General features: G+C 35.0%; 1 protein-coding gene across 2 annotated transcripts; it reads right to left on the reverse strand.

Annotated features, from left to right (window-relative positions):
* Window positions 1–477: 477 nt before the first annotated feature.
* LOC138320443 (cyclin-dependent kinase 9-like) lies at window positions 478–13,489 on the reverse strand. 2 transcript variants are annotated; one of them, XM_069263406.1, is made up of 4 exons: window positions 13,268–13,489; window positions 9,191–9,272; window positions 6,790–6,880; window positions 478–4,035 (listed from the first exon to the last, which is right to left on the reverse strand). In XM_069263406.1, exons 1-4 carry the CDS (start codon window positions 13,450–13,452, stop codon window positions 3,182–3,184), a joined length of 1,212 nt encoding a protein of 403 aa, XP_069119507.1. In that variant the 5' UTR covers window positions 13,453–13,489; the 3' UTR covers window positions 478–3,181. The 2 variants fall into 2 exon arrangements, with proteins under 2 accessions (XP_069119507.1, XP_069119508.1); XM_069263407.1 differs by having other exon boundaries at window positions 13,278–13,417.
* Between the last annotated feature and the right edge of the window lie 50 nt (window positions 13,490–13,539).

The following is a 13,539-nucleotide window of genomic DNA, read 5'->3' on the forward strand; positions in this document are numbered from 1 at the left end:
CCCCAGAGAAATAGATTTCTGCAGTCTCTTTCTGTAACCGATTTTCACTCTTTATTATATAACCTAATCTTTCATTGTAAAAAAGTTGCACACGAGGTCGATTAAAAAGCTAGAGCAAGATGTCAGATAAATAGACAAAAGAACGATGTCCGAAATTTGATTTAAATTTTTCAAAAAAAAAAAAAAAAAAAAAACAAAAATATAAACCAACAATATTCATAATGATGCTTATTATTACGGTAACTTTGTAATAGCCTAAGATAGATTTTAGCGGGTAGAAATGTTGGCGCATTTAACAGTAATACGCTATACAGGTTATCAGTCTTGTCCACCTTTCCATTGTATTCGCGGCATTTAAGATCGGAAAATTAACTTGACCGCAAATAAAGCGAAAATGAATCTCCGCAACTAAAAAAACCCATCTATACAGTATACAAAACTGGATGATCTAGAAATACAACCGATGAAGACCACACACACGCTGTCTATTTTAACAGTTTAATTCAACAAAGTCAAAACATAGATCCATGGAACTATCAAGAGTAATGTAAACATTTGAAAGCACCATCGGTTGTATGTATTTTACGTAAGTAGAAACAATCAATGACAATTGTGATAATAGCAATAACAAAATGTGGCGTCTGTATCAAAATATGTGCAAAATGATTAAATTTGCAGAAATCAGAATATAACAATAACGTATGTACAATTAATACAAATGAATTAAATCAGTATAAACACGTTAATTGTTGTAATAATAAAAACCCATTAATTTACCGTAAAGCTGGTCATTATCTGTGGGGAGGATTTCATAATTGTTGGGGTCGTGAAAATGTTATCCATGAAATAATGACAGTAAGAACTGATCCGAAATTTATTTCAGTTTCTGTCAAAAGTCACAATATTTTATAAATAGACCCCTGAAAATAGCCGGCTATACGGTTATGTCAACAACATAGAAATGCCATAGAGATCAGTGCAAATCATGATATTTACAACAGATTTTGAAGTCGGGATCGTGTTTCAATTCTTAATGCAATACAATAGACGTCGCTACTTCTTTTTTATCATCAGACTACAATGTAGTAGTAGAAACTTAATAGGGATAAATATCCCGGAATGTTTCAATAATAATGATTTTGGTGATACAACTGCGGCTGCCGCATGAATATCAGGTAACAGACACCTGTTAGTGCCATAAAGTGTAAACCTACATGGTAACTAAGTAGCAATTACGAGTTTACTAAGTCGTAACTATGAGGCAACTAAGTCGTAATTATAATATAACTAAGTCAAAAATACAAGGTAACTAAGCCGTAATTACAAAGCAACTAAGTCACAATTACGACACAAGTAAGTCGTAATTATGATATATCTAAGTCGTTAAAACGAGGGTACTTAGTCGTAATTACGAGGTTACCAAGTCGTAATTATGATATAGCTAAGTCTTACTTACGAGATAATTTAGTGGTGATTACGAGGTTACTAAGTCGTAATGACATGGTTACTTAGTCGTTATGACGAGGTTACTAAGTGGTAATAACAATATAACTAAGCCATAATTACGAGGTATTTGACATGGTTACTTAGTCGTAAAGACGAGGTTACTAAGTGTCAATTACGATATAACTAAGTCCTAATTACAAGGTAACTAAGTCCTAATTACGAAATAAAAGTGTTTACCTCATGTGGCACTAACAGGCTTCTGTATGCAAGGATGTGTAATAGTACCTTTTCGAGCAACTATTGATAATATGAATATCACCTGAAAAATTACGTAATGAATAACAAAAACTCATAAATGACATACCACGCACACTGTTACAACCTTGCATTGAAACAGCACTAACACTGAATGAAATGTCTGGCTTCCATAGGAAAAAAAGAAAATTATACAAACATTAGATAACATCATTTCAGCATCTTAAGTTTCTTGCATGATAACAGAATAACCATTGAACAAAAATTTTGTATTAACTGTGGTGAACAAATGGAAGAGTAGCAGATAAAAAGAAAGAAAAACACAGAATATAATTACACTCTAGCAGAAAAAGATTGACTGTTGATCTGTTGTCAGACTGAATTATACAGAAATCATTTAATATGAAAGTTGATTGTCAGAAAGCCGATTATTGACCAATGAAAATGGAAATGGAAAGTTTGTTCTGTAAAGATTCACAGTTAAGTGATAATGTTCTGGTAATTAAAGAGGAGTAGTATTTTTAATCAGAATCCCAAAACAAATATTTGGCATTTCAAAATTCCCAGATTGCAGTTGTGGTTCATTTGTAATTCGCTTGTGATTAACTCTGAGTTAAAGATGAAGGAAAAAATAAAAATAAAAAAGTTAAACATCAATAAATATTCTGGGCAACAAAACGGACCAAATAACATAACATAACTTCATACTGTAACTTTTTATATAATACAATAAGAAATTATGAACTAAGTATTTGAAAAACAAGAGCTGTTGGAGAACAGCAAAGCTCGCCTATTCAGAAGAAGTTGATGTTCAAGTATTTACTATTTAAACATGGAAATATGACAAATTAACAGACTGGAAATATGACAAATTAACAGACTCGAAAACCCCCTAAAGGGCCCCAAATTGGTTGTATTATCACGTTCAGCATCCATACACATTAGGAAAATAAAATCATAAACATTTATGATGACTTATGCTTAAACAATTGACAAAATAGAAACTTGCTCAAAAACTTTAACATGGAAATATGACAAATTAACAGACTCAAAAACCCCCTAAAGGCCCCCAAATTGGTTGTATTATCACGTTCAGCATCCATACACATTAGGAAAATAAAATCATAAACATTTATGATGACTTAAGCTTAAACAATTGACGAAACAGAAACTTGCTCAAAAACTTTAACGTGAAATGGGACGCCGACGCCGGGCTGACAACATTAGCTCCCCCTATTCTTCGAATAGGCGAGCTAAAAAGGGAATGGTTTAATTTTGGATATGGTAATTAAGTGGACATAGTAGCTGTGTAAATTACTAAACACAATCCTGAGTTCTTTTATTAAACACTAAGCACCACACTGTGAAAGCACCAGTCAATAATCATTGTCAGCACATAATGCATGTAATTATAAATCTGACTAGAGGCTGGAATCACTGACCTACAAATTTATACTTTTAGATCAAAACTTTATCATGATTAGTACACCTGATCAAAATGCTGGTCATTATTGTGTATTGGTCTGTGCATGTTCGGCTGGTGAGGGCGCTGACCTTGTTGGATGCCTCTTCTGGGTGGCGCCAGGTATTCAAACATGGAAGTGGTGTGCTTGGATAGAGTTTTGGCCAGGTCTGTTGGCTCCGGCTCAGTCCAGAAGAAATCATGATTCAGGGCGGTGTCTGCGTCATATCGTTTGGCAGGATTCAGTACAAGTAGTTTGTCAATGAGATCAAGAGCATATTGGTCTTTTACATAAGCCTTGAGTCTTTCCTTGACTTTGCGTTTTTGACCTGTCGGTAGCTCCATCTGAGTGAACAGGTCATACTTATCCACATTGGGCCAGACGTCAGTGGTAATGGAGCCACACAGCTGGCAAATCAGGAACATCTGATTCTGTTCTGTCTTTCCTTGCATGATTGGGGTTCGAGTCCACAACTCGGCCATAATACAACCAGCACCCCAAAGGTCAATGATTGGTCCATAATTCCTCTCTCCTAGTAACAACTCAGGAGGGCGGTACCACAGGGTCACTACACGATTGGTGTATTTGTTCTGATTGCTTCTTTGAGGTTGGCTCCAAGCACGAGCAAGACCAAAATCTGCCAGTTTTAACACGCCATGCTTAGTTATGAGTATGTTTGCAGCTTTTAAGTCCCTGTGCAAAATCTTATTTTGGTGAATGAAATATAGTCCATTTAATAATTGTTGCATAATCTTTTTGATTTCTCCAAGGCTGAATCGCACATGGGTGTTGCTGAGGAGTCCTGCCAGGTCATGTTCAGCAAAGTCTGACACCATGTAGAAAGTACTCATTCCTCTGTTGTATGGGGTGGCTGGAAACAAGAGACTGCATGTAACCAATAGGTCTGAGCTACTGTAAAGCAAATTATTTCATGGTGAAGTAATTTCGTGTTTTCATGCCTAACTACTGTATGCAGCTGTTTAATTTCACAATTCATAGTCATATTGCTCTACTATGCGTTTCTACGTCCCCACAGCATATGCAAAATTTGATTACAAGGGAGAAAATGTTGCAGTAGGTCCATGTGATTAAAATCATCAGTTAACGGTTTTGCTATTATTTGATCAGGTTTATGCTCAAATGACTTTAAGGATCACCAAAAAGATACATTGTCTTTGGATTGATCAATCTGAAATTCAAACATTAACAAAATCCTAGCATGGCAGCAACAATGTTCATTCTCTTTGGCCATTCGTTTGCAATGTGTTGCATATATGAATGGTCTGTTGGTTTTGGGAGGCTGTGGTATATTTGTGTTTTATTTACTTGAAATAGTGGGACTCTTACTTTACTATAAAGCTATCTCAATGAAGAATGCCACTAAATACACAGAATAGCACATTCCACCCGGCCAGTCACATTACACTGACAACAGCTAAAATCTGTCATGCCACTCCCTTTACGCAGAATGCTACACAGGAGCAGACCCTACCACTTTTATGGTGTACCTTGGCCATGAGACAGAACCCAGAGCCTTCTCACAGGGGCGAACTTTAAACTTAATTCAGGCCAAAAGTGAGGAAAGACAAGATTCCTTTAGAGACAATCATGCAGAGGGGCAGCAGGTCAAATCCTTTAACATCCTATCTGCAGAACCTAAATATGTTATAGACATGTTGTAAAACCGGTCTTCATTGGTCAATACAGAATGATATTCAATGATGGTTGAGGTCATCTGAGCAAAATCCATATTCTAGTACCAATGGTCCCACAACGTTCACAGATTGACCTCATGTTCTAATTGTGGAAAAAGCCATAGTGAGGCAGCCTTTGCTATTGATACAGGGACAGAAAATGATTTGTATGTTGGTTGTCAAACCAGTTTTCACGAATCTACACACATATAACTGCAATATGGTTTATATGACAATCTATTGAGGACATTAATATCATCATATAAGTCCTGAGGTACATTGGGCCTTTAATACAGTTATTTTCATCATAATATTTCATAGATTTTGGTAAAACAGCATCAAGTTCTATAGTGGACCATCAATAATTTGAAATACCATGCACAAACCGTAAGAATTCCAATGGCAAGATTCTGTTTACTTCAAGTTATATATGCCAGAATCCATCATGAAGAGAATTTAACATTTTATTCATCATAAAAAATTAGCCATATTTTGAAATTTACAATATTAACAGTGCATAGGTTTTAAATTAGTACAAATAAGAGCTGGAAATGATTTTTGGCAATACTGCCAAAAAGGCAAAGATCCCTTCAGTACTTTCTGAGAAATAATGATTTCAAATTTCAACTATCAAATTCCAATATGGCTGACTGTCGGCCATCTTGTTGACTGATCGGTTCCAAATACAATATGTAAAAGTAGGGTTCTAGGAAGACCTACATATACAATAGATCCAAGAGGGATCTAGGCGCCCACCAAAGAATAATTTATGGCTGACCATGGAAAGAGGGGTCTTTTCTCTGCATTTCAAACTTTTTCAAACATACTACATAATAAAATCTGAGAATTAGAGATAAAAAAATTTCAATATCAAAATCAAAGATGGCTGCTTGGTCAGTCCCAAATCATAATATGCACAACTAGGGCCTAGGGGAACATACAAATCAACTGCCAAAATCCAAGATGGCTGCCTTGCGGCCATATTGTTTTTCCGATTAGTCTGAAAAATCCGCATGATACTTCTTAGGCCCTAGGGGAACTTATACATAAAATTTGAGATAGATCCCTGGGGGCCTTCAGTACATTCTGAGAAATAGCTGTAACAAACATCAATTGCCAAAATCTAAGATGGCTACCTGGCGGCCATATTATTTTTCGAATCAGTCAGAATATCAGCATGACACTCCTAGGGCCCTAGGGGAACCTACATATGAAATTTGAGAAATATTCGTGTAGTAGTTCTCATGAAATAGCGGTAACAAGCATTGTTTATGGACATTAAACAGACGCCGGATGCCGGACGCCGGACCATGGACCACTGACGAAAGGAGATTTCAATAGCCCATCATCTGATGATGGTGGGCTAAAAATGAAGTAAACTTTTAGTGATGAATAACATACTGAAATATCTTCTTGATTCATGAGTATAAAAAATACAGCACATAAAGGAAAATTTGCCCACAGGGGGCCAACTCAATGAAAATGGATGTTGTCATACATTTTTTTGTATTTGGAGGATGGACTGATGAGTATATATGACAGTCATGTGATTTTTTTCAAAAAATACGAGATTTGAAAAATTATTAAAAAATCGGGATATTTACTATAAAACAGTAAATATCCCGATTTTTTAATAATTTTTCAAATCTCGTATTTTTTGAAAAAAATCACATGACTGTCATATATACTCATCAGTCCATCCTCCAAATACAAAAAAATGTATGACAACATCCATTTTCATTGAGTTGGCCCCCTGTGAATTTGCCGTGACATAAACTTTATCACTAGCCTGTCAGGCCATACAACAAGACGGTGCCAAATTAATATTGTCAATGCATATCATGAAGTACATGTATGTATGGTGATGGCAGCAACAGAATACACAAATTAAGATTCAGAGTAAATTTACAAAATAAACTATATATACACACCTTTAGTCCTGCATATTTCTACCAGATTTAGGACATTTTCATGTTGTAGTAGCTGCAGAATTTTTATTTCTCTCAAAGCAGTGATTGGAAACTGAAATAAGAAGGAATGCTATGAAAGGAATGACTTCATGTATGTAATCTTACATTCAGTTCTATTTATATCTTTATCCTGCAACTGCTAAACATATTTATGGATACATAACTACTGTTGGATAACTACTGCCGGATAAACTTGTGCTTTATCCATCAATACAAGTGCTTGAACACTTCATTTTTCAATATGATCATGTAAATTTGTTCCACATCTGATGGAACATTTTCAGACGTTACCCCAAACTTTAACCTTCCAGTGAATGAAACATCATTTGGTCTTGCTAAAACGGGAAGCGACATTCACTGAAATGATATCATTTTTACGATCTTGAAAATCTTGTACAGTGTCATCTTTTTCTTAGCTCATGGTAAGGTATGTATTGTAAAGTAACTCTTTGATGGTTAACAATTGGTTTTTTTTCTCAGCATTTTCACATTGTTTCAGTGTATTACGCACTGAATAAAATTACTGGTACTGTTTACGAATGCGCTTGTCATGTTTCCCACAGTAGTAAAAAGGAGTACAGACTCATTCGGTTTAGTGAATAAATTGTTTCCTACACATCAACGAAGCGTCTTGCTTCGAGCGAAACCGTCTTGCTTCGAGCGAAACCGAAAAATTACTTGCACTTTTTCAAGTCTCCCACCAAAATAAACCTTTTATTATATGATACTTACCATGTAGTCTCTATATATTATGTAATAATTGCATTAATAATCTTGTATGCATGTTGTATGAACCTATTTATCATGTCATATTCTAAACATGTTGATGTGTATAACAGGTATTTATTTAGAATAATCTTTCTGTGCTGTTACAGTTAGCTTTAAATAAAATTCTTCCTTTTGAGGCAGCAGAACCAAACTAAAAACAGATAACTAGAAATCATCCTTTCCTTATGGACAGATGAATACAGATACAGATCGAGGTTAATGCTACGTACAGAGCCTGTCGATTGAGTGGTTATTTATTTAGTTAGTTTTAATTGTAAAAACTTAATGTTCAGGAAAGGCAAAACATGCAATTGTGAAATATTTTTTATGTGGAATTTGATATAGAATGGAAGCCCTAATATGAAAGCTTAGCAAGAAAAAGGACTTCTATATCTATAGGCTAAAAGGTAGATGCAGTTCATTATGTAATATTAAGATATAAGGCCAAATTGGACAATTGGACAATATAGTAATGGTTAATGGGTTGTCCAGATGCAGTTCAATGTGTCATAACTTATGTGCATAACCTTACGATTAGGATATGAGGCCAAATAGGACTTCAATATAGGTTAATTGGTAGATGCAGTTCAATGTGTCATAACCTTATTAGGATATAAGTCCAAATAGGACTTCAATATAGGTTAATGGGTAGATGCAGTTCAATGTGTCATAACCTTATTGGGATATAAGGCCGAATTGGACTTCAATATAAGTTAATGGGTAGATGCAGTTCAATGTGTCATAACCTTATTGGGATATAAGGCCAAATTGGACTTCAATATAAGTTAATGGGTAGATGCAGTTCCATGTGTCAAAACCTTATTATGATATGAAGCCCAATTGGACTTCTATAAAGGTTAATGGGTAGATGCAGTCCAATGTGTCAAAACCTTATCGGGGATATGAAGCCTCTGCCTTTAAATGACCTTAGTTGTCGATGGGCCATAAAACTTAACAAACAAAATGAAATTAGGCCAAATAGGACTTCTGTATAGGTTATAGTTAGATGCAGTTCAAGGTGTCATAACCTTAATAGAATATGAGGCCAAGTTGGACTTCTATATAGGTTAATGTGAAGATGCAGTCCAATGTGTTATAACCTTTTCATGAGTAATGGGAATCAGAAATTGTTTATGAATTACATGTTATCAAAATATTCAGATAGCATCAACCGATCCATTTTTAATTAACATTAGCTAACGTTAAAGAGTGTATAACAGCTCTGTCATTTTAGTTTTACTGTCTTTTTTTTTATCCCCTTCAGCTTGTTAATATTAACTGTTGATGTTAAACAACCTGTAAATACAGTAGCTTTGACCTTTGGATTAATATATAAGAATCATTATCAGAAAAGTTTTTCTAGATATTGGATATGGAACATTTCTGATAATGACTCATCAGATTTGTTAAACTGCTTGTCCTTCTGCAAGACCTGAGGAAACATTAAACTATGGATTTCCTTGCACAAGGTGGTCATGCAAAAAATGTATAATTATTTCATTTAGTTATTTCAATATAGCAGAGTTTTGGTATTTTGAAGACAATGCCCGGCAACCCATTAAAGACAAAGAAAGACTTAAAAGTTGCAACTTACCCCTTCTTTCTCATTTTCCATCAAAACTTTCTTCATAGCCACAAGTCTTCTGCTTTTCCTATCTATAGCTTTGAACACCTCCCTAAAATGAAAAGAATTAAATATTTTTAAACTTCCATCTTTTAATCATTGGAATTACAAATTTTTGTTGTACGTAACATGCATATGCTTTATAATGTTTTGAGTAAATTAACCAATTTAGATGCTCTATATATATACATATATGAGGCAAAAGATTTCCAACAGTGTTGCCAAAACATTGTCAAATTTTGTGATTTGCACCTTTATAAAGACACAAGAAGAACAAATAAAATCACATATTTAATTAAGGACGGTATATACCATGATATTACATATGATCAAATTTTGAACTTTAATATTCATAACTCAAGGAAGGTACTTTCTGCTAATTCCTCACAAAGCAAGTGGCATTGTTTACTTTATAAGTAAGATCTTAAACCCTATCTACACTTTCTGACAAATAATGACCAGAAGCATTAAATTCACTCATTTTCATTCAAAGTGTAGTGTAGTGTAGTGTAGTGTGATCACCCGAGAGTCTCCGACGATGTTTTCTCCCTATTCCAAGTGCAGGATTCCTGTGTATTCCAGTCTTATTGTATGACTTTTCTGCACTGATTTATAGACTAAGTATTTAATACTTGTATAATCCGGAATCATGGCAATACTGGCCAAATATGCTGGTGCCAGTGACATCCAGGTAAGATAAGTTTATAAGAAGAACAGTGCCAAAGATGTTTCATTTCAATCGGAAATCTGTATATCACGAAAATAAGGAGTTAATTTCTCTTTAACACGGTCAGATGAACGTCAAACTAGTAACCCAGAGGTCTTATGTTTGATCCCTGACAGAGGCAGTGATTATTTTTATATCAAATAATGCGCTCTGTTAAAATGGCCCTTCCAAGGGACTTGTAGGAAAAATACCCAGACATGCACCCATGCCTAACAAGTATCGCTGTTAACACCTGGAAACTTTAGCACAAATGTTTTCCCCTTCATTGCAATATACTACTCAGCTGGAGAGAACTTCTCTGTAGCTTGATTGGTTGAGCGTTAGACTAGTAACCCAGAGGTCCCGAGTTTGATCCCTGGTAGTAGCAGTAATATATTTATATCAAATCGTGCACTCTATTACACAGTACAGATACCAAAACTGAAACTGTATCTCTCAAAAGATTTGAGTTTATCATACTATGAATTGATCATTTAAGAGACTGAGATTAACTCTTGTCACTTGATCTGTCAAGACACTACCAGATATTCCGATTAGCTGATTAGTCAATTAGCTTAGAAATGGATATATTTGGACTGTCAGTCATTAAGCTGACAGATGAATATATTCTAGCTGTTAGTCATCAGCTGAGAGATGAATACATTCTGGCTGTCATTCAATCAGCTGAGAGATGAAAACATTCTGGCTGTTAGTCAATCAGCTGAAAGATGAATACATTCTGGCTGTCAGTCAATCAGCTGAGAGACAAGTAAAAACATATTGTCAGTTGATCACTGGAACTATGTACTTGATCAGTCAAGAGATGGTAATATACTTCAGATCTTCACTGATCAACTAAGACATCATTTGATCACCACAGCGAGAGAAACCCAATGATAAGGTCAGACATACAGGGAATGTCACCTTAGAAACACAACTCTTGTTGGGACATGAAGGTATTGAAACAAACAAAGAGCCATGTACCACAAATAGTCGAAGTATCGATTGATGAACTGTCTATAGGAGTTCTATCTTATGAAGAGCATAAACATGTTTTTTTCTTCTCTTGTTAAAACATCAGTAAAAATTGGCTAGGCTGTGGACTATGCACATCAAGCATTTTGAGTATGTTAAACTGAGGTTACACAAACTTTATATATATATATATATATAGAAAAAAATGCACAAACGACGAAGTCTTCGATAAGCATTAGCGCTTTCACTTTATCTTCAGATGCTCAACTGTAGTTACATGGTAACAATAACAACAACAATACATGATGACGTCATAGGTTTGTTGACGTCACAATATATAAAGGGGAGGTAAGTCTTAAATTAGACTATTTAGTTTAGGTTTAAATAATTTGATAAAATGTACACAGACACTACTTTAGAAAGAAAAGAGAAAGAAAAGTATTTTATCAAATTATTTAAACCTAAACTAAATAGTCTAATTTAAGACTTACCTCCCCTTTATATATTGTGACGTCAACAAACCTATGACGTCATCATGTATTGTTGTTGTTATTGTTACCATGTAACTACAGTTGAGCATCTGAAGATAAAGTGAAAGCGCTAATGCTTAACGAAGACTTCGTCATTTGTGCATTTTTTTTCTATATTATTACACCGGACAATGTGAAGATTATTTTTTCTGTATAATATATATATATATATAAATCAATTTTCTCTTTAAAAATCAATTTTCACTAAGAGTGCAGACACAACAATCTCTCTCCTATATGTATGTAAATAACTAAATTATACATTGTGATTATATAACAATTATCATATGATGTAGCAAAATAGCACACAACAATTCTACTATCCAAATAGTGAATAGTGTCATGATGCTTTAGATATACCTCTCCTCTCATGATTTTTTACCAAAAAGATCCATAGGAACACTCCTGTATAGAAACCCTTCACTATCAACAATTCCAAAATTATATAATTATTAGCTTAGTAAAAAGTACATCCATCATGTGTTTGAAGGGTCAAATATTTCCAAATGAACCCCACAGCTGGCTTCTCTATATAAATGTTCTCCTCTCATGTTTAAGAATTGTAGCACAACTAAAATACTCATAGCCGTGCTATACCTAGTGTCCCCGATGTGTCTTCAAGAAAGGAATAGCTAACTAGGATTGATTGATGGATCATTGCACTGACAGAGTATTCTTTAACTCAATTTGTTACTACCTTTGCAAAGTATTTGGGCTTCAATCTATATTGTTATAAGTGAGACCATTGCAGACTGTATTGAACCTAGACATCCCAACACTAACTGTACCAATGAAGCATCTTGGTAACCAGTTTTGATGACCTTCTCCAGTCCAATCCAACTACTGTTTTTCTTTGTCTCCATGTCCTTAAAATAAAAATTAACCTAAACAGACATAGTGGGTATAACGTACTGGAGAGAAAAGGAAACAGACAGACAGGGGTTCCAACACAGAACCTCTAAACAACCTAATGAGTTATCAAAGTTAAAGATTATCAACTGAACAGTAGGTATTTAGCATGCTTTTAAATCAAAGAGTCACAATATAGGCCTTTTGGTCTATATATAAATAGTATGACAGGGTGAGAGTAGTGTGCTGCGAGCAGGGCTCGAACCCACAATCCCAATTTACTGGTCCGTTCTACCAACTGAGGTAAAGGGATCCCGGAATTCCTCCTTTGTACAGTTGGCTGCTACATGCACTACCCCCTTTTCAAACATGTTCGCCCCCGAGCATAGACCATGCAACCTCAACGAAGCCTCTCAGTCTTGTATAGCTTTTACTTAGAGTGATCTACGGCACGAAATGTAACAGGGTGAGAGTATATGTAGTGTACTGCCAGTCAGACTCGAACCCGCTACCCCACACTAACTTGTCCATCAGTCTACCGAATGAGCTTAAAGGAAATTCCCCCAACGCGAAGCTAGAAGGTGACTGTATCACCACTATGTACGATTAAGGTATACATATATGGACAACAGTCAGTTCAATCCTGTTACAAAAACAGTCTGATTACTTGACATTAGTTATCAAAACTGATAGCTAATCAATTAAGAGACCTATTATCTTGACTTTCACAGAATAATGGTACATAAGCCTAGCTTGTGTATTCTGCCAAACATTGTGTACATGTAGATCTATTTATTTTACATACATGTATAAACAATTAAAGGAGGTGGTTGAATGGAAAGAAATTCAAAATAATTATTCTGTACTTGATAATAGTCTTTGTTTAAATCCTTAGTTTAAATACAAGTAACATTATAAAATCCATATTAGGATTCCAAAAATGTAAAATTTATTTGTGATGAAATGCATGTAGTTCAGCTTGCGTACCCGAAAGTACCTTGTCCAATTTTCGTCAGTTTCTCGTACTTGCTCTCCTCGGAAATGAATTGAAAGTTAAAATCCTCATATTTTATGGAATTTGACCCATTAGAAACACGTGGTGAGTTATTTCTTCTAGCTACAGCACCACTAGAAGTGACCGCCACATGTGGAAGGCATGGCGTCTGCTCCATTTTACACCGGAACTGTGCAATTCCAAAATGACGTCATTGTTATGTGTCGTTTGTCGCTTAAGATATTAAATCTTTTCCTATCATCAA

This window comes from Argopecten irradians, chromosome 4, assembly GCF_041381155.1.
Source record: "Argopecten irradians isolate NY chromosome 4, Ai_NY, whole genome shotgun sequence".
In the NCBI taxonomy this organism is placed as follows: Eukaryota; Metazoa; Mollusca; class Bivalvia; order Pectinida; family Pectinidae; genus Argopecten; species Argopecten irradians.

Bases quoted from the DNA above. Each gene is read 5' to 3' on its own strand.
- LOC138320443 (XM_069263406.1), bottom strand. From the start codon at position 13,452: ATGGAGCAGACGCCATGCCTTCCACATGTGGCGGTCACTTCTAGTGGT. The intron at 9,273-13,267 runs GTACGCAAGCTG...TTTTCATTTTAG, and splicing joins ATTGGACAAGGTACTTTCGG to GGAGGTGTTCAAAGCTATAG. The intron at 6,881-9,190 runs GTAAGTTGCAAC...TTCTTATTTCAG, and splicing joins TGGAAAATGAGAAAGAAGGG to TTTCCAATCACTGCTTTGAG.